Source organism: Hylobates moloch, unplaced genomic scaffold (genome assembly GCF_009828535.3).
Source record: "Hylobates moloch isolate HMO894 unplaced genomic scaffold, HMol_V3 SCAFFOLD_18, whole genome shotgun sequence".
NCBI classification, from domain to species: domain Eukaryota; kingdom Metazoa; phylum Chordata; class Mammalia; order Primates; family Hylobatidae; genus Hylobates; species Hylobates moloch.
This window is the reverse complement of record NW_026652293.1, coordinates 27,408,743-27,426,498: the sequence shown is the minus strand read 5'-3', so window position 1 is coordinate 27,426,498 and position 17,756 is coordinate 27,408,743. Positions and strand designations below refer to the sequence as shown.

Here is a 17,756-nt window from a genome sequence, read left to right as displayed (position 1 = left end):
GTCACTCGGGACTTGCTTTATGAATCTGGGTGCTCCTGTGTTGGGTGCATATATATTTAGGATAGTTAGCTCTTCTTGTTGAATTGATCCCTTTAGCATTATGTAATGGCCTTCTTTGTCTCTTTTCATCTTTGTTGGTTTTAAAGTCTATTTTATCAGAGACTAGGATTGCAACCCCTGCCTTTTTTTGTTTTCCATTTGCTCGATAGATCTTCCTCCATCCCTTTATTTTGAGTCTATGTGTGTCTCTGCACGTGAGATGGGTTTCCTGAATACAGCACACTGATGGGTCCTGACTCCTTATCCAGTTTGCCAGTCTGTGTCTTTTAATTGGAGCATTTAGCCCATTTACATTTAAAGTTAATATTGTTATGTGTGAATCTGATCCTGTCATTATGATGTTAGTTGGTTATTTTGCTCGTTAGTTGATGCAGTTTCTTCCTAGCCTCGATGGTCTTTACAATTTGGCCTGTTTTTGCAGGGGCTGGTACCGGTTGTTCCTTTCCATGTTTAGTGCTTCCTTCAGGAGCTCTTTTAGGTGCAGGCCTTGTGGTGACAAAATCACTCAGCGTTTGCTTGTCTGTAAAGTATTTTATTTCTCCTTCACTTATGAAGCTTAGTTTGGCTGGATATGAAATTCTGGGTTGAAAATTCTTTTCTTTAAGAATGTTGAATATCGGCCCCCACTCTCTTCTGGCTTGTAGAGTTTCTGCTGAGAGATCAGCTGTTAGTCTGATGGGCTTCCCTTTGTGGGTAACCCGACCTTTCTCTCTGGCTGCCCTTAACATTTTTTCCTTCATTTCAACTTTGGTGAATCTGACAATTATGTGTCTTGGAGTTGCTCTTCTCGAGGAGTATCTTTGTGGCGTTCTCTGTATTTCCTGAATCTGAATGTTGGCCTGCCTTGCTAGATTGGGGAAGTTCTCCTGGATAATATCTTGCAGGGTGTTTTCCAACTTGGTTCCATTCTCCCCGTCATTTTCAGGTACACCAATCAGACGTAGGTTTGGTCTTTTCACATAGTCCCAAATTTCTTGGAGGCTTTGTTCATTTCTTTTTATTCTTTTTTCTCTAAACTTCCCTTCTCGCTTCATTTCATTCATTTCATCTTCCATCAGTGATACCCTTTCTTCCAGTTGATCGCATCGGCTACCGAGGCTTCTGCAATCTTCGCGTAGTTCTCGATACTTGGCTTTCAGCTCCATCAGCTCCTTTAAGCCCTTCTCTCCATTGGTTATTCTAGTTATCCATTGGTCTAATTTTTTTTCAAAGTTTTTAACTTCTTTGCTATTGTTTTGAATTTCCTCCTGTAGCTTGGAGTAGTTTGATCGTCTGAAGACTTCTTCTCTCAACTCGTCAAAGTCATCCTCCGTCCAGCTTTGTTCCGTTGCTGGTGAGGAACTGCATTCCTTTGGAGGAGGAGAGGTGCTCTGCTTTTTAGAGTTTCCAGTTTTTCTGCTCTGTTTTTTCCCCATCTTTGTGGTTTTATCTACTTTTGGTCTTTGATGATGATGGTGATGTACAGATGGGTTTTTGGTGTGGATGTCCTTTCTGTTTGTTAGTTTTCCTTCTACCAGACAGGACCCTCAGCTGCAGGTCTGTTGGAGTTTGCTAGAGGTCCACTCCAGACCCTGTTTGGCTGGGTGTCAGCAGCGGTGGCTGCAGAACAGCGGATTTTCGTGAGACCACAAATTCAGCTGTCTGATAGCTCCTCTGGAAGTTTTGTCTCAGAGGAGTACCCAGCCGAGTGAGGTGTCAGTCTGTCCCTACTGGGGGATGCCTCCCAGTTAGGCTGCTCGGGGGTGAGGGACCCACTTTAGGAAGCAGTCTGTCCGTTCTCAGATCTCCAGCTGCGTGCTGGGAAAACCACTACTCTCTTCAAAGCTGTCAGTCAGACAGGGACATTTAAGTCTGCAGAGGTTCCTGCTGAGTTTTTGTTTGTTTGTGCCCTGCCCCCAGAGGTGGAGCCTACAGAGGCAGGCAGGCCTCCTTGAGCTGTGGTGGGCTCCACCCAGTTCGAGCTTCCTGGCTGCTTTGTTTACCTAAGCAAGCCTGGGCAATGGCGGGTGCCCCTCCCCCAGCCTCGCTGCTGCCTTGCAGTTTGATCTCAGACTGCTGTGCTAGCAATCAGCGAGACTCCGTGGGCATAGGACCCTCAGAGCCAGGTGTGGGACACAATCTCCTAGTGTGCCGTTTTCCTGGCCCGTTGGAAAAGCGCAGTATTAGGGTGGGACTGACCCAATTTTCCAGGTGCCGTCTGTTACCCCTTTCTTTGACTGGGAAAGGGAACTCCCTGACCCCTTGCACTTCCCAAGTGCGGCAATGCCTCACCCTGCTTTGGCTTGCGCACAGTGCGCTTCACCGACTGTCCTGCACCCACTGTTTGGCACTCCCTAGTGAGATGAAACCGGTACCTCAAACAGAAATGCAGAAATCACCCATCTTATGTGTCACTCACGCTGGGAGCTGTAGACTGGAGCTGTTCCTATTCAGCCATCTTGGCTCCTAAACTTCTTAGATATATAGATTGATGCTTTTCTTCAAATTTGGGAACATTTCAGTTATTACTTTTTAAGGCATTCTTTCTGTACCTTTCTCCTTCTCCTCTCCTCTGGTACTACCATTATGTTTGATAGTGTTTCCACACATCTTAGAGGCTCTGTTCACTTTTCTTTATTCTTTTTTCTTTGATTCTAAAATTGGATTATCAACTGACCAACCTTCAAATTTGTTGATTTATTTCTTCTTCCACCTTCCAGCTTTCTTCTTCCAGGTGTTGAGTCTTTATTGCACTTTAGAATTTTTATTTGGCTTTTAAAAGTAATTTCTGTCACTTGATTAACATCTATATTTAGTGATAATTCAGCTACTTTTCTTTGGTTCTTTATAGATGGTTTCCTATAATTCTTGGAACATTCAGTCATCCCTCAATATCCACAGCGGATTGATTCTAGGACCCCACATTGATACCAAAATTTGTTGATATTCTAGTTCCTTATATAAAATTATATAGTATTTGTTGCAGAAAAAAACAAAAATAAATAAATGGGACTAATTAAACTAAAAACCTTCTGCATAGCAAAAGAAATAATCAGCAGAGTTAACAGACAACCCACAGAGTGGGAGAAAATATTAGCAAACTGTGCATCTGGCAAAGGACCAATATCCAGAATTTACAAGGAACTCAAACAGATCAGCAAGAAAAAAAAATAATCCCATCAAGTAGTGGGCAAAGGATGTGAATAGACAATTCTCAAAGATATACAAGCAGCCAACCTAATCCATGAAAAAAAGCTCGACATCATTCATCATCAGGGAAATGCAAATTGAAACCACAATGAGATACCATCTTACTCCTGCAAGAGTGGCTGATATGGTTTGGCTGTGTACCCACCCAAATCTCACCTTGAGTCAGAGTTCCCATAATATCTATGTGTTGTGGGAGGGACCCAATGGGAGGTAACTGAATCATGGGAGTAAGTTCTCATGAGATCTGATGGTCTTATAAGGGGCTTTTCCCCACCTTTGCTCTGCACTACTCCTTGCTGCTACTATGTGAAGAAGAATGTGTTTGCTTCCCTTTCAGCCATGATTATGTTTCCCGAGGCCTCCCCAGCCATGCTGAACTATGAGTCAATTAAACCTCTTTCCTTTATAAATTACCCAGTTTTGGGCATGTCTTTATTAGCAGCATGAGAACGAACTAACACAATGGCCATAAGTAAAAAGCAAAAAAAAAGAAAAAAAAAAGATGTGGTGTGGATGTGCTGAAAGGGAACACTTTAACACTACTTGTAGGAATGTAAATTAGTACAACCACTATAGAGAACAGTACAAAGATTCCTTAAGGAACCAAAGGTAGAACTACCGTTCGACCCAGCAATCTCACTACTGGATATTTACCCAAAAGAAAAGAAGTCATTATATGAAAAAGACACATGCACATGCATGTTTACAGCAGCACAATTCGCAATTGCAAAGATATGGAACCAACCTAAGTGTCCATCAACCAAAGAGTGGATAAAGAAAATGTGATATACACACACACACGCACACACACACACACACACACACCATGGAATACTACTCAACCATAAAAAGGAATGAAATAATGTCTTTTGCAGCAACTTGGATGGAGCTAGAGGCCATTATTCTAAGTGAAGTAACCCAGGAATGGAAAACCAAACATCGTATGTTCTCACTTTTAAGTAGGGTCTAAGCCATGAGGATGCAAAGGCGTAAGAATGATATAACGCACTTTGGGGATTCAGGGGGAAGTGTGATGAGGGATGAGGGGTAAAAGACTACATATTGGATACAGCATATACTGTTTGAGTGATGGGTGTACTAAAATCTCAGATCACCACTGAAGAACTTATCCATGTAACCAAAACCACCTGTACCCCAAAAACTATTGAGATAAACATTAAAATAAATAAATTGTATAGTATTTGTATATAGCACATTCTCTTGTATCGTTTAATATCTCTAGATTACTTAATTCCCAATACAATGTGGATGCTATGTAATTAGTAATTATACTACATTTTTTATTTGTATTAATTTTTATTGTTGTTATTTTTTATTAAACATAATTTCCCATCTGTGGTTCATTGACACTGCAGATAGAGAGGGCCAATTGTGTTTAAAATAGCTGATTTAAAGTTTTTGTCTAGTAAATCCAATATCTAGTTTCTAGGTTTCCTGATGGACAGTTTCTATTATGCTTCTTTTTCTACGTATGAGCCATGCTATCTTGTTTCTTAGAATATGTGATTTTTGTTGAAAAAGTAGATATTTTAAATAATACAATTTGGCAACTCTGGAAATCATATCCTTCTCTCCTCATGGTTTTTATTTCATTTTTTTTGTTGCTGCTGGTTTTCATTGTTGTCTTGATTCATTAGTGAGTAGGCAGAATACTGGCATCCTCCCAGATTTTCATATCCTAATCCTTGAACTTGTTAATATGTTAGGTTACATCATAAAGGGGAATTAAGGTTGTTAATCATTTGACCTTAAAGTAGGAAGATAATCTCTAATTATCTGGATGAACCCAATGTAATCATAAGGATTATTAAATGTGGGAAAGGGAAGCAGCATATCAGAGTGATATAATGTGAGAAGAATGCTCCACACACTTCCTCACATGCCCTGCCCATTGCTGGCTTTGAAGATGGAGGAAATGGCCTCTAGAAGTTGGAAAAGGCAAGGGAACAGATTCTTCTCTAGAGGCTCCAGAAGGGAATTCAGCTCTGCTGACACCTTAATATTAACCCAGTCAGGCCATGTTGGACTTCTGACCTATAAAACTGTAAGATAAATTTGTATTGTTTAAGCTACCAAGTTTGAGGTGATTTGTTTCAGAAGCATAAGGAAACTTTTCTACATAAATTCTATGAAGTCTGTTTTTACAGACTTTAAAATACCCCTGGGGAAAACATTTGCACTGACAGAACATTTGAATCTGGTTAAATAAAGACAAATCTTGCAAACAGGGATTTTCATGGAAAGGCCAGACAGGTCAAATAATGACAGTTCTCTCAGAATGGTACTTTCAGGTAGCTCGAAACCTATTGTTCTTCCTTCAGTGTCTGCTAGGCTGCTTTTTTCACTGTGATTATTGGACTATTTGTTTTCAAGTTTGACTGAGCTGGAGAGAGGGTGACAGGGCTAGGTCAGTTAAAATGCCACAAAACTCACTGTTCTTAATGAAATTTAGCTATTTATTTTTAATAAATACTTTTTGGATTTTTGCAAGTCTTTGGTTAATTTCCCAAGTTCTGAAAAGGTTGATTTTGACAATGTTTCCAACATTTTTGTTTCTTTAATGGAGTAGATTTTTTGAGCCCTTAGTCTGGCATTCTTGCTGACATCCAATCTTTCTTTAAGTTCTCTAGTGAAGTGAGAAATTGCCAGCCCATTTCCATAGCTCTTGTATTTCTTATTCCCATCATAGTATTTTATTGCAGCAGCTACATAGTCTGTCAAATTCTTCAATGAGCACTTCAGTCCAGAAGGCTTCAAGTATTTAAAAAGCTGTTTTGAAGGAAAGTGCCATGGACTGATTATTCTTCCTTTTTTTCTTTTCCAGTTGGAAAAGTTAGATAGCTATATTTATAAGTCTTGTGTCCTTAAATATTGTGTTGATAATCAGAATTCAGTGCAGAAAACAGAAACATTCTAGGCATTTCAAACAGGTAGGGTTAATACATGGAATTATATGAATACAAAAGCAATTTTAAGAGTGAAGGAGGGGTGGTTCCAGGGTGAGTCTTTAGGAACAACTCCCAGGACGAAAAAGATTTGACCCAAAGGACATCTACTTCTGAAAACAGACTTTATTTTAGACTTTTCAAAAATCAACTTTGAGTTTTATTATCTTCTTTGATTTTGTTTGTTTTCTGCTTTTATTTTTAGTATTTATTTCTAGCCTGTTTTGGTTTATTGTATTGGTCTTCTTCTAAATTCTGGGTTGAGTGCTTAGGACTTTTTTTTCATTATTTCTTGGTTTTTATATATGTTAATTATGGATTTAGATTTTCTTTAAGTACTGTACTGCTTTAGTGACATCCTATAGGTTTTAATATTAATCAGTTTCACTTTATTTTCTAAACTTATATTCTTATCTTAATTTCATCTTTAATGAGATTTTTCCCATGTAGATAGCTTTATATTTTTGTTGTTGATTTATATTTCATAGCTTTATTAAATTGTGATTATAAAATACTTTATTGGCATTTCGTGGGCTAATATTTCATTTTGAAAATATTCCACTGTCATTTGAAAAACATATATATTCTTTGGTAACTACAAATCCCCAAACACACATGTACACATATGCATACACAATCTGCATGGGTATTTTATTTTTCATATTCTTTATAACTGTATTTTTTGTTTCACTACACAGCCAATTTCTGAGGAGGACATATTAAAATATGCCACTTTTAGAGTTTTTGAATTTTTCTTGCTTTTTAACAATTTTTGCTTCGTTATTCAATGCGTAAGGTATTGTCATTATAAAATATTTTTCATGAATATAAATCATGTTGTTTTGTCATGTTTAATAATTTTTGCTTTGTATAGTTGTCAGAAATTGATGTCAAATTATTGTATGTCTTTGTCCTGCTCCTTATTGTAACATTTTTGTGGGGTTTTATTTGTGCTCCTTATCCACTTAGATATTTTAATTAAAAAATAGTTTTAACCCATTGTATTAGTCCATGTTCATGCTGCCAATAAAAACATACCCAAGACTGGGCAATTTAGAAAAGAAAGAGGTTTAATGGACTCACAGTTACACATAGCTGGGGAGGCCTCACAATCATGGCAGAAGGCAAAAGGCACGTCTCACATGGTGGCAGACAAGAGAAGAGAGTGAGAGCCAAGGCAATCTGATGGATCTAAAACCATCAGATCCCATGAGACTTACTGACTACCATGAGAACAGTATGGAGGAAACTGCTCCCATGATTCAATTATCTACCAATGGGTCCCTCACAGCTACAATTCAAGATGAGATTTGGGTGGGGACATAGCCAAACCGTATCACCCATACAAGTATTTTTTTTTTTTTTTTTGAGGTGGAGTTTCGCTCTTGTTGCCCAGGCTGGAGTGCAATGGCACGATCTCAGCTCACTGCAACATCCACCTCCCAAGTTGAAGCGATTCTCCTGTTTCAGCCTCCTGAGTAGCTGGGATTACAGGCGTCCACCACTATGTCCATTTAATTTTTTGTATTTTTAGTAGAGATGGGATTTCACTATGTTGTCCAGGCTGGTCTCGAACTCCTGACCTTGTGATTTGCCTGCCTCAGCCTCCCAAAGTGCTGGGATTACAGGTGTGAGCTACCATACCCGGCCACCCATACAAGTATTAATGTGTCAAAAAGTCAATATTTTAAGTGTCAAAAAAGCTCTATTAAACAATGAAATGAACTCAGTCATATTTATATATTTAATTTTATTTCTGCCATCTTACTTATTTCTACTATTTTTTCTTGTTTTCTTTCCTTCTTTCCCCCTTTCCTGTTTTTTGTAGATTAATGGATTGATGGATTTATTGATTGTATGTGGGTTGAGGGTCTCTAGTGCATTGAGTTAGTTAAATGTAGCAAATCCTTAAAATGTGTTTTTTTTTTTTTCTGTCAACTTCAGATACTAATTTACAACATCTTTTTCAAACAAGACAGAACCTTTAGTTCACTTGTAATTTTTTAATCCTGGATGCCTCTCACACTCCTTGAGATATTGTTGAAAACATGGCATTAATGTTCCAAGTCATTTCTTTTATATTATGCCTCTCAGACTTTACAAATTCCTACTTTCCAAGTACATTAAATAACAGATCAGCATTATCAGTAATTACTTAAAGTTGAAAATGTACTTTTCTGTTTTATTTTGTGAATAACTTAAGTCTAAATTTTATATCAAAGGAAAAAAACTGCCAAAAACCACACAAAAGTTAATCTATTTTTTTCTGAAATAGCTTAAGACAGTGCTGTCCAAAGATAAAGTAAGATATGTTGAGATGTTAATTTCTTCTTCACTGGAAGAGTTCAAATTTAGTAGACTAATTACTTCTTGGTAAAGATAATTACTTACCAAATCAATCAGATTAAGTACAATAAAAAATGTTTCTTAAACTTTTTTTTACTCCTCTACTAATCTATATAATTCTAAGGATTTTCCTATCTGGACACAGAGAAATGTGTGATCCAGAAAAGTTATTTAGATTTTTTTAAATCCTGTTCTTCAGTCTATTTAATAGTATACTTTTATTCCAAATAGGTCAGTGTATATATGTGAAAAAAAGAAGAAAGGAAGAAAAATTATAATTTTAATTGAGCAAACAATTTCAGCTTAAATATTCTACTTATAAGAAATAATTATCTATTTGGGCCTCTTGCAGAACCACCTAGTCTGGAAGATGCAGGAAAGATGCTGAATGAGACTGTGGTGGTGAGCAACCCTGTACAGCTGGAGTGTAAGGCAGCTGGAAATCCTGTGCCTGGTACATTTGCTTTTGAACTCTGTAATTTAATATTTTAAGATTTCTGGAAATAACTGAAATTGGTTTTGAGCATAATATACTAATTACTAGTAAAGAACAGGTTATAGAATACATTTCATGGGTGAAACATTGATAAGAATATTATTAGTTAGATAACATTTCTGAATTTTTATTGCCTTTGATTAACTACATGAAACAATTTATTTAAACAGTGTAGAAATATATGAATACCTTAATCATCTTATTGTCAATATTGTGGCCACAAGGCCCACATGGTGGTTTATATCCATCTATGCTGAAACTTTTTTTTAACTTAAAAGTACCTTAATGAAGCTAGATAAAATTGTCATTCTAATGAGACTACAACTTTGTTTTGTATATTCCCACCACTGGTAGATTATTCATATGAATCAGTAACAACATAAATTTTTGAGGCCAATAGTGTGTATGGCATTTGGTTTGATTAGACATGTAGCCAAAATTTTATGGATGAGAGGAAACATACAACAAAAAATAGATAGGTTGAAAGTTTGCTATTAAATAATACTGATATATTAGAGATAGCAAAGAATATCTTTCTTCTAAATTCATTTTCAGGACTCACCAACTTGGCTCTTGGTGTTTTTCTAAGGATTACCTTCTCTTAAAAATCAAAGCTAAAGAGATGATTACTTAAACAGATTAAATTCAAATGATAAGTATAAGAATACCTAATGCTAAATGACGAGTTAATGGGTGCAGCAAACCAACACGGCACGTGGATACATATGTAACAAACCTGCACATTGTGCACATGTACCCTAAAACCTAAAGTATAATAATAAAAAAAAAGAATAAAGTAATTGTGACTTAGCTAAGATCCAACTTAGTATATTTAATTTAAAAAATTTTTACATAGATCATCTTCTCCCCTTCTTCTTTCAGTTGTTACATGGTACAAAGATAATCGTCTACTCTCAGGTTCCACCAGCATGACTTTCTTGAACAGAGGACAGATCATTGATATTGAAAGTGCCCAGATCTCAGATGCTGGCATATATAAATGCGTGGCCATCAACTCAGCTGGAGCTACAGAGTTATTTTACAGTCTGCAAGTTCATGGTTAGTGCCACTTCACCTAGATTCATTCTGGGGTAAAGAAGCATTCAAAATGATTAAATGCTTCTATAAAATTCTTGTGTAAGTATTTAACAGAATGTGTTATTGTCACCTTTATGTAAGGGCACAGTGTTCTAAAACTTATAAATGTGCTTATTCCTGATTCCTATTAAAATGCTCAATTTCCACATGCTGTTGACTTAAGTTTGCTTTCAGTGAGTTATTGAAATCGTCATTGATACTGTTAGCTAACGACAACAAACACTGCTTATAAATGCTCTCTAAAAGAATCATAGGTATTAACGAAATGTTTTTGAGTGATTATCTCTAATAATGCTTTTAAGAGGAGTTGGTAGTTAATATACTACAATGGATGCAGTGAAGGGGGGTACACACTTGTGTTTGTGTTCATGCACACACACACACACACACACACACACACAAGCCTAGAAATCAATAAATAAAATTCCACTCTGGCATAAAAAACTGATTTTTTAAACAAACTGGCAAACCTTGTTTTTCCTCATCTGTGAAATGGAGAAATTGGTACTTGCTCTATTTATCTCACAGGATGGCTGTGATTAGATCTTAAATAAGAGATGTGAAAGAACTTACCAAAAAACAAGCAAACAAACCCTCCAATAAGAACACAATATTGTAGACATTACATGTAGTTTTCATCATTTGAGATCACAAATCCTGTGATATTAACATGTCTTACTTTCATTTATTTTTTTCAGTGGCCCCATCAATTTCTGGCAGCAATAACATGGTGGCAGTGGTGGTTAATAACCCGGTGAGGTTAGAATGTGAAGCCAGAGGTATTCCTGCCCCAAGTCTGACCTGGTTGAAAGATGGGAGTCCTGTTTCTAGTTTTTCTAATGGATTACAGGTACCTTCATTCATTTCTTTGGTGACATTTACCACCTGATTTTTCAGTACAGGAAGTACACACAGGTAAAACTGTTGAAGAGATTTAGAGAACAAGGATTAACAGAGGCTATTTTTTAAGTAAACATATGCAACCATAAACACCATAGACACATAAATGAGATCCCCAAACAATTCATTAAAAGCTCACTGTTTCTAAGAGTTCCCTTATCTTACTTTTAGGTGTTATATTTTGACCATTTGTTTTAGATATTTGTTGTTTTCTACCTGCCCCATTCCACTTGCTGCTACTACTACAATAGATACTTTACACAAAGAAATGTTAATCAACGAAACAGGAATTTTCTGGTAGAATTTAGGTTTAAATGTCTTGAAATAGTAATGAATCAGAGACTACACAGAGCATATATACTTCTACAAAAACATCAAATAATATAGTAAGAAAAAATATAATGAAAACATCACGAGAAATAAAATTTGAGTCCTAGAAAAATTTTAAATGCATTATGTTGAGTCAAAATTAAAAATATAGAAATGCATATATACCTAATTTAAAGTTTAACTTTATCTTGCCTAACAGAAAGTGTAGTTCTCCTAACATTATACTTCTTCAGGTTTTCTTGCAAATCTAATGCTTTCAAAATTTGAGATCATAGAAGATCCAGAGTTAATCTCAATATTTTAGAAATACAACTGAATCCATGGGATGAAGGATAATCAATGCAGCTTATTAATTAATTTGGCTACACTTTGTTGTTAATTTTAGCTTCTTACCTTTTTACCCAAAGAAAAATTAGAAAGAGAATTAGCGTTTATTCTCACTCATGTTTCTCCCCTGGCATCTTTCTCTCTCTTTGTAGTGAGTATGGATGAAAGTTGACTTTCGTTTGATGCTGTATGTAAAGACTTATTTTCAGTAGTCATTACCAAATTTAATTCTAGCCTCTTACATCCTTCCACTGAGAAAATGAAAAGGGTATTATATGATGTTTGCCTACTTAAAAATGTCCAAGGGAAAATCTTCCTCAAAGGCAAATGTCAACTGATTAGCCTCAAAAAAATAAGAGAAAAAGTCTATTACACCTACCATTCTCAGAGACATATTGGTTATCTAGCATTCTTGTCATTGATAGGTTCTCTCTGGTGGTCGAATCCTAGCATTCACCAGTGCCCAAATCAGTGACACGGGAAGGTACACGTGCGTGGCAGTGAATGCTGCTGGAGAAAAACAAAGGGACATTGACCTCCGAGTATATGGTGAGACATTTTAGTAATTAATTCTCCTCTGGTAGAGATGTGTTTGGGTCCTAAAATCGTTGAGAAAGTTAAGGGAAGTTGTTGACAATAAAGAACAATGAACCTTAGAAATATTACAGGATCAATTCAAATCAAATTCTCTTTCTGCCTTATATCTGACTTTGGATGATTTTCCTTTTTTAAAGTTCTGAGAAAGTAAAATGCACACATCCAGCGTGTAGGGTGTTGGTTTTATAGAGAACTCTGAAAACCGTGACGTGGATAGCAGCTCTGCCATTTAGAAGAGATAATCTTCTCATTGAAGCAAGTATCTGTTCAAGTAGCTCTCTTCATTCATTCTACTCAAAGCCATGATTTTATTACTTTCTAATTATTTGTAATCAGCATATTTGTGATCAATACTATGTGAATTAAAGGCTCTTTGAGAAGCAAAAAGTTAAACTCAATATAAATTTAGGCAAAATTTAAGCTTTTGCCCACTCTCAATGCCGGTCACAATGCTCACAAAAGGGAATGCCTGATCCCATCACAGAAGAGCCCCAGAAGAAAGTTGGGGCCTCTTGATCTCCATTTATATATTATGCTTGTCAGCCCACATTCCAGTATACCTTTACATTCAGAACTCTTTTAGACTTTTTTCTGTGGCTTATTTGCATTATATTCCTTAGTTCATGGAATAATGAAATTATTTCTTTTATGACCTCTTGAAGAGTTTCTGTTTAATGCAGAATGCAAGCCTTCTCCTTAAAGTCCTACCTCACTTGCAAATAATTTATTCCTTTTTGAAATACATTACCTTGTTAAAAAATTTTACCTCCAGACAATGTGGACCATGTTGTCTTCTAAGTGGCCAATTTAAATGTATTGATCACAAATAACGTATATCGTTATATAATTTTTTAGTAAAAAGACCCCCTGTTACAACATGGATATCATACATGTCTAATGAAAGTAAAAGTTTTCGTTGGCATGGGTACACTAGCAAAGGGTTCTCTATGTTCCCTTTCTTTTCTGTTGCTCCTGCAATTGACACGAGTTCATATCCGGCCTCCAGATTTGCTTAGGTGTTTGAGGTAACAGATAGGTCTATAATGCCCAACCCCAGGAATTTTAACTTCTTCCCTGAATTGAGTTACTTTTATGCTTTATGAAGAACTGTAAAGTTTCTATTCTAAAATATCCTTTGAGACTGATTCATCAATCAATCTAAGTATGTAACACAATAGTTCTTCAGTCATTAGGAAGCAAGTAGAGGGGTGACATTGGTATTGACTGGGTTTTAGTCAACACAGAAATCTGAGATGGTCTCCTTACATTTCTACACTGGCTAGTGTCAAGGTGAGCCTGGGAGATGATAAAAGAGTTGATATTTTCCAGGAATTACAGAAACATGCATCACTGTTCCTTATCATTTGCTAAGATATTTCTGTACTACTTTCTTAGGCTGAAAATCAGGATCTTTCTCTGAAATAAAGGTCAAATGGCTAGCTGATAGATATGTTTTGGAATGTTTATATGTGTTTAACCATTGAAATATACATGCAGCAAGCTGCTGAAAAAGTGTAAAATTAAAACAGGTTTTTAATCTAAAATCAGTTTCCAGTCTGTATTCACTATTAGTATTATTATTTCCATAAATTATATTTTTATATTTGTAGTAGTAACCTTGGTGATGTGTGTCTAATTAGAGCCTAATGAATGTTAATTCCCAGAGATAAATCACCTTCAGATTTACATTGTGGGGTATGGTGTTGGGGGGTGGAATGGGGAAGTAGATAGTAGGCAAAATTGCTTTTCCTACAATTATGAGTAGTTCATTAAAATTTTTCTCCCTGGTATAATTCAGAGTATGTTTTGCCATACCCTGAGATATTGAAACAAGATAATTGAGTTTTTAAAGATTTGGATTCACATAGTACCTTTTCTTTAAACTTAAGCTCAGAGAACTTTCCTGGAGATCACACATTCTTCAGCTTCCCAGCAACGACAACCCTATGGCAACTCTGATTTTAGTAATTAAATTTAACAAGCATAATGCTTAGGATGAGAAACAGGTCCAGAACACATCCCTTCCTAAGCAACATAACCACAAAGCAAAATAGGGGTAACATCTTAGGAAGCTGAGGATCTAAAGGGTAGAACTCTTGTTCTCATCTCAGACTAAACAAAAAGTTGGAAATGAGAGACAGGACAGAAAAAAAAATACATGTTTTGGTAATATATATCCTCGGCTATAATTAGATTTGCTTCAATTTTTGTCCCTTAAACAAATACTCCATTGTTTTTGCATTTTTTCCTCTCATTTAAAAAATCTGGTTTCCTTTTGAACTTGATTCAATTCATTTAATGTAAAAAAAGTAACTGAAGGAAAATATATTTGGAAATGAATTAGCATTCTGTAGTCTTGAATTGTTTCCAACTTTCACTTCTGCCGTCATAATGAACTCATGCTCTTTTGTAGATTCTACAAATAATCTAAGACAAACATATTTTTATACAGTTATGGTTCTTTTTTATTCAATGAGGCGAAACTTTGCCTAAAATTATTTCCAAGCTGTGAAATCAGCTATTCTATTTTGGGCTTCCTGAGTGCTCGGACTTGTGAATCTGTTTTCATGGCATCTTTAGAAAGTGGCACTAATTAGGCCAGGTACAGTGGCTCATGCCTATAATCCCAGCACTTTGGGAGGCCGAGGTGGGTGGATTGCCTGAGGTCAGGAGTTTGAGACCAGCCTGGCCAACATGGTGAAACCCTGTCTCTACTAAAAATACAACAGCAACAAAAAAATTAGCCAGGCATGGTGGCACATGCCTGTAATCCCAGCTACCTGGGAGGCTGAGACAGGAGAATTGCTTGAACCCAGGAGGCTAATGTTGCAGTGAGCCGAGATCGTGCCATTGCACTCCAGCCTGGGCAACAAGAGTGAAACATCTTCTCAAAAAAGAAAAAGGAAAGAAAGTGGCACTAATTGTGCTCACTTTGCTATTTTTATAGTAGTTTCAGTCTCAAACAGAATAGTCATGTATCTTTTATCGAATGTGTTACACATCGAAAATAATGTCAGTGTTTTCTGTTTCTCACAGATTACTTTAACCTTATCGAGAGCCAGATGTCTGTGTGTGCTACTAAATTTAGCAGAAGGAATGAAGGAACATCATGAATCCCTGCACAAATGCTCCATTGGTCAATCTCAGCCATTGTGCAGTGTGTTTCTTCCTTTAGCAGCAATTTCTTTGAGTTTAACATAAGTCCTGCACCCCAAAATAGTGCATGAAAGTGCTCTTTAGTTCATACCCTTTCCCTCTGTAGCAGACATGGTAACAGAGAAACCTCATGGTTACGGAGGCACAATACTACTACTGTAGTCAAAGTCTCTTGCCTTCATTATCTTGCCACATGCTGGTGGAGTATCAAGCCTGAAACAATGGCTGATAGACTATGATAATATTTTTACCACAAAAATCTTGTTTCCACCAAAACATTTTAGTACAACTTAACCTTTTTTTGTAACTAAAAAAATGCTACAAATATGGCAAATTTTCTACAGCCCTGCATAGTGATGGGGTTTCGTGAGAAATGGCCAAGGAAATTCCCGTCTGTGCTTTATTGGAGTGTAACAGGCCCAATTTCATCATCGGTTTGTGTTTCTGAATTATTATACATACAGGCCTGAAAGAGTCCTTGAGAAGTTATGGAGCCCACCCTCTCATTCTTGGCAGGACTGTACCTAAACCATCTAAGATAAATGATTGTTGACTCTATTCTTTAATACACCCAAGGGAAAGAGATTCCTTAAACTTTTCAGAAAACACATTTCAGCATCTAACAAGCCTTATATAGCCAGGGAATCCTAATTTTAAACTCATTAAAATTTCTACTCATTCCTCTTCTTATGTAATTGTGAGTATGTTGTACAGCTGGTCATTGAATTGATTTGTTCTTTAGAAAGTTGACAAAGCATCGTGGAAAACCAAAAAGAACACTAAACTGCAAGTTAGAAGGCTCCTAACTTTACCATCAGTTAGTCATATTATTTTGCACAAGGTATTATCTGACACCAATTTTATGTTTTGCACACTGTGATATGGGACTGGATGAGCTCTATGATATCCTCCAACTATTTTTTAATGTTGCCTCTGTGACTATGACATTTATTTCTTTTGCAAAAATTACAAATAAATATTGAATGTGTATTCACTCTTAGCTTATTATTGTTTCTAAAATATTTCGTGAGTGATTGGTTACCTTGAAAACCTTAAGCAGTAACATCTACTTCTAGAAGTTTCTTAATTGGGCACTTGATGAGAACTTCCCATCTGAAAGTTTTTTAAATAAGAAGTTAGTGAGAAATATTTTTCAATGAGAATACATTGATCAGTGATTTATTAGTACTTGATTCTGAACCAAGTGATGCAAAGAGGGTGTGTTAGAATGATTGTGATCCTATATCTTTAAAAGAACCATTAAAGGTATTCAATATATGTCCTGATAATTAATGAATATAAACAGTGTGCTGGCCTATTTTATCCTGAAAGAAAACCCATCTTTCATGTAGTTCCACCAAATATTATGGGAGAAGAACAGAATGTCTCTGTCCTCATTAGCCAAGCTGTGGAATTACTATGTCAAAGTGATGCTATTCCCCCACCTACTCTTACTTGGTTAAAAGACGGCCACCCCTTGCTGAAGAAACCAGGCCTCAGTATATCTGAAAATGGAAGTGTGTTAAAGGTAAGGATATGGATTCATTTATTTTACCTTATGTTATTATAAGTTCATGGTTTTGGTATTACCCTATTTAGCGTGACTGTCTTTTACAAGTGTTGGACTAATTTTCTCTTACAAAATTCTAGGAATCCTTTTATTGATGAGGTTTGTAATATTTTTAAATTTTTTGTTTAGTGAGAGTTAAGTACTTGTCATGCATATCCAGAAATGTTCCCAAAAAATGCTTCCAGGAAAATATCATAGAAATAATCCAAGATGTGCCTCACCTTCAGTCTTCCAGCCAATCACCAAGTGACCATTTTAGGTGCTCTGGACAAAGATGCAAAAAAGTCATGGTGACTCACACCTATGATCCCAACACTTTGGGAGGCCAAGGTGGGCGGACCACTTGAGGTCAGGAGTTCGAGACCAGCCCAGCCAACATGCTGAAACTCTGTCTCTATTAAAAATAAAAAAATTAGCCCGACGTGGTGACATGCACTGGTAATCCCAGCTACTTGGGAGGCTGAGGCAAGAGAACTGCCTGAACCCGGGAGGTGGAGGTTGCAGTGAGCCAAGATCACACCACTGTACTCTAGCCTGGGTGACAGAGCAAGACTTTGTCTCAAACAACAAAAAAAGTGCAAAAGAGCATGACACACTTCACGTCCTTGATGTCTTCCAGTCTCATGTAAATACATAACAAATTAACAATTTAGTTGAAAAATGCAACGAGTACTGTAAGTCTGAGTCAATTACCAAGTGGATGATACAGATAACACATTTT

The 17,756-nt window shown here is 36.5% G+C and overlaps 1 protein-coding gene across 1 annotated transcript in view; it reads left to right on the top strand.

Moving 5' to 3' along the window:
* HMCN1 (hemicentin 1) overlaps positions 1–17,756 on the top strand; it is a 443,754-nt gene that overhangs the window by 285,609 nt on the left and 140,389 nt on the right. The window contains exons 37-41 of the mRNA XM_032137046.1: positions 8,914–9,015; positions 9,940–10,116; positions 10,854–11,005; positions 12,138–12,261; positions 16,818–16,993. Of these exons, the coding sequence (XP_031992937.1) occupies positions 8,914–9,015; positions 9,940–10,116; positions 10,854–11,005; positions 12,138–12,261; positions 16,818–16,993 (731 nt within the window). The remainder of the gene's footprint in view (positions 1–8,913; positions 9,016–9,939; positions 10,117–10,853; positions 11,006–12,137; positions 12,262–16,817; positions 16,994–17,756) is intronic.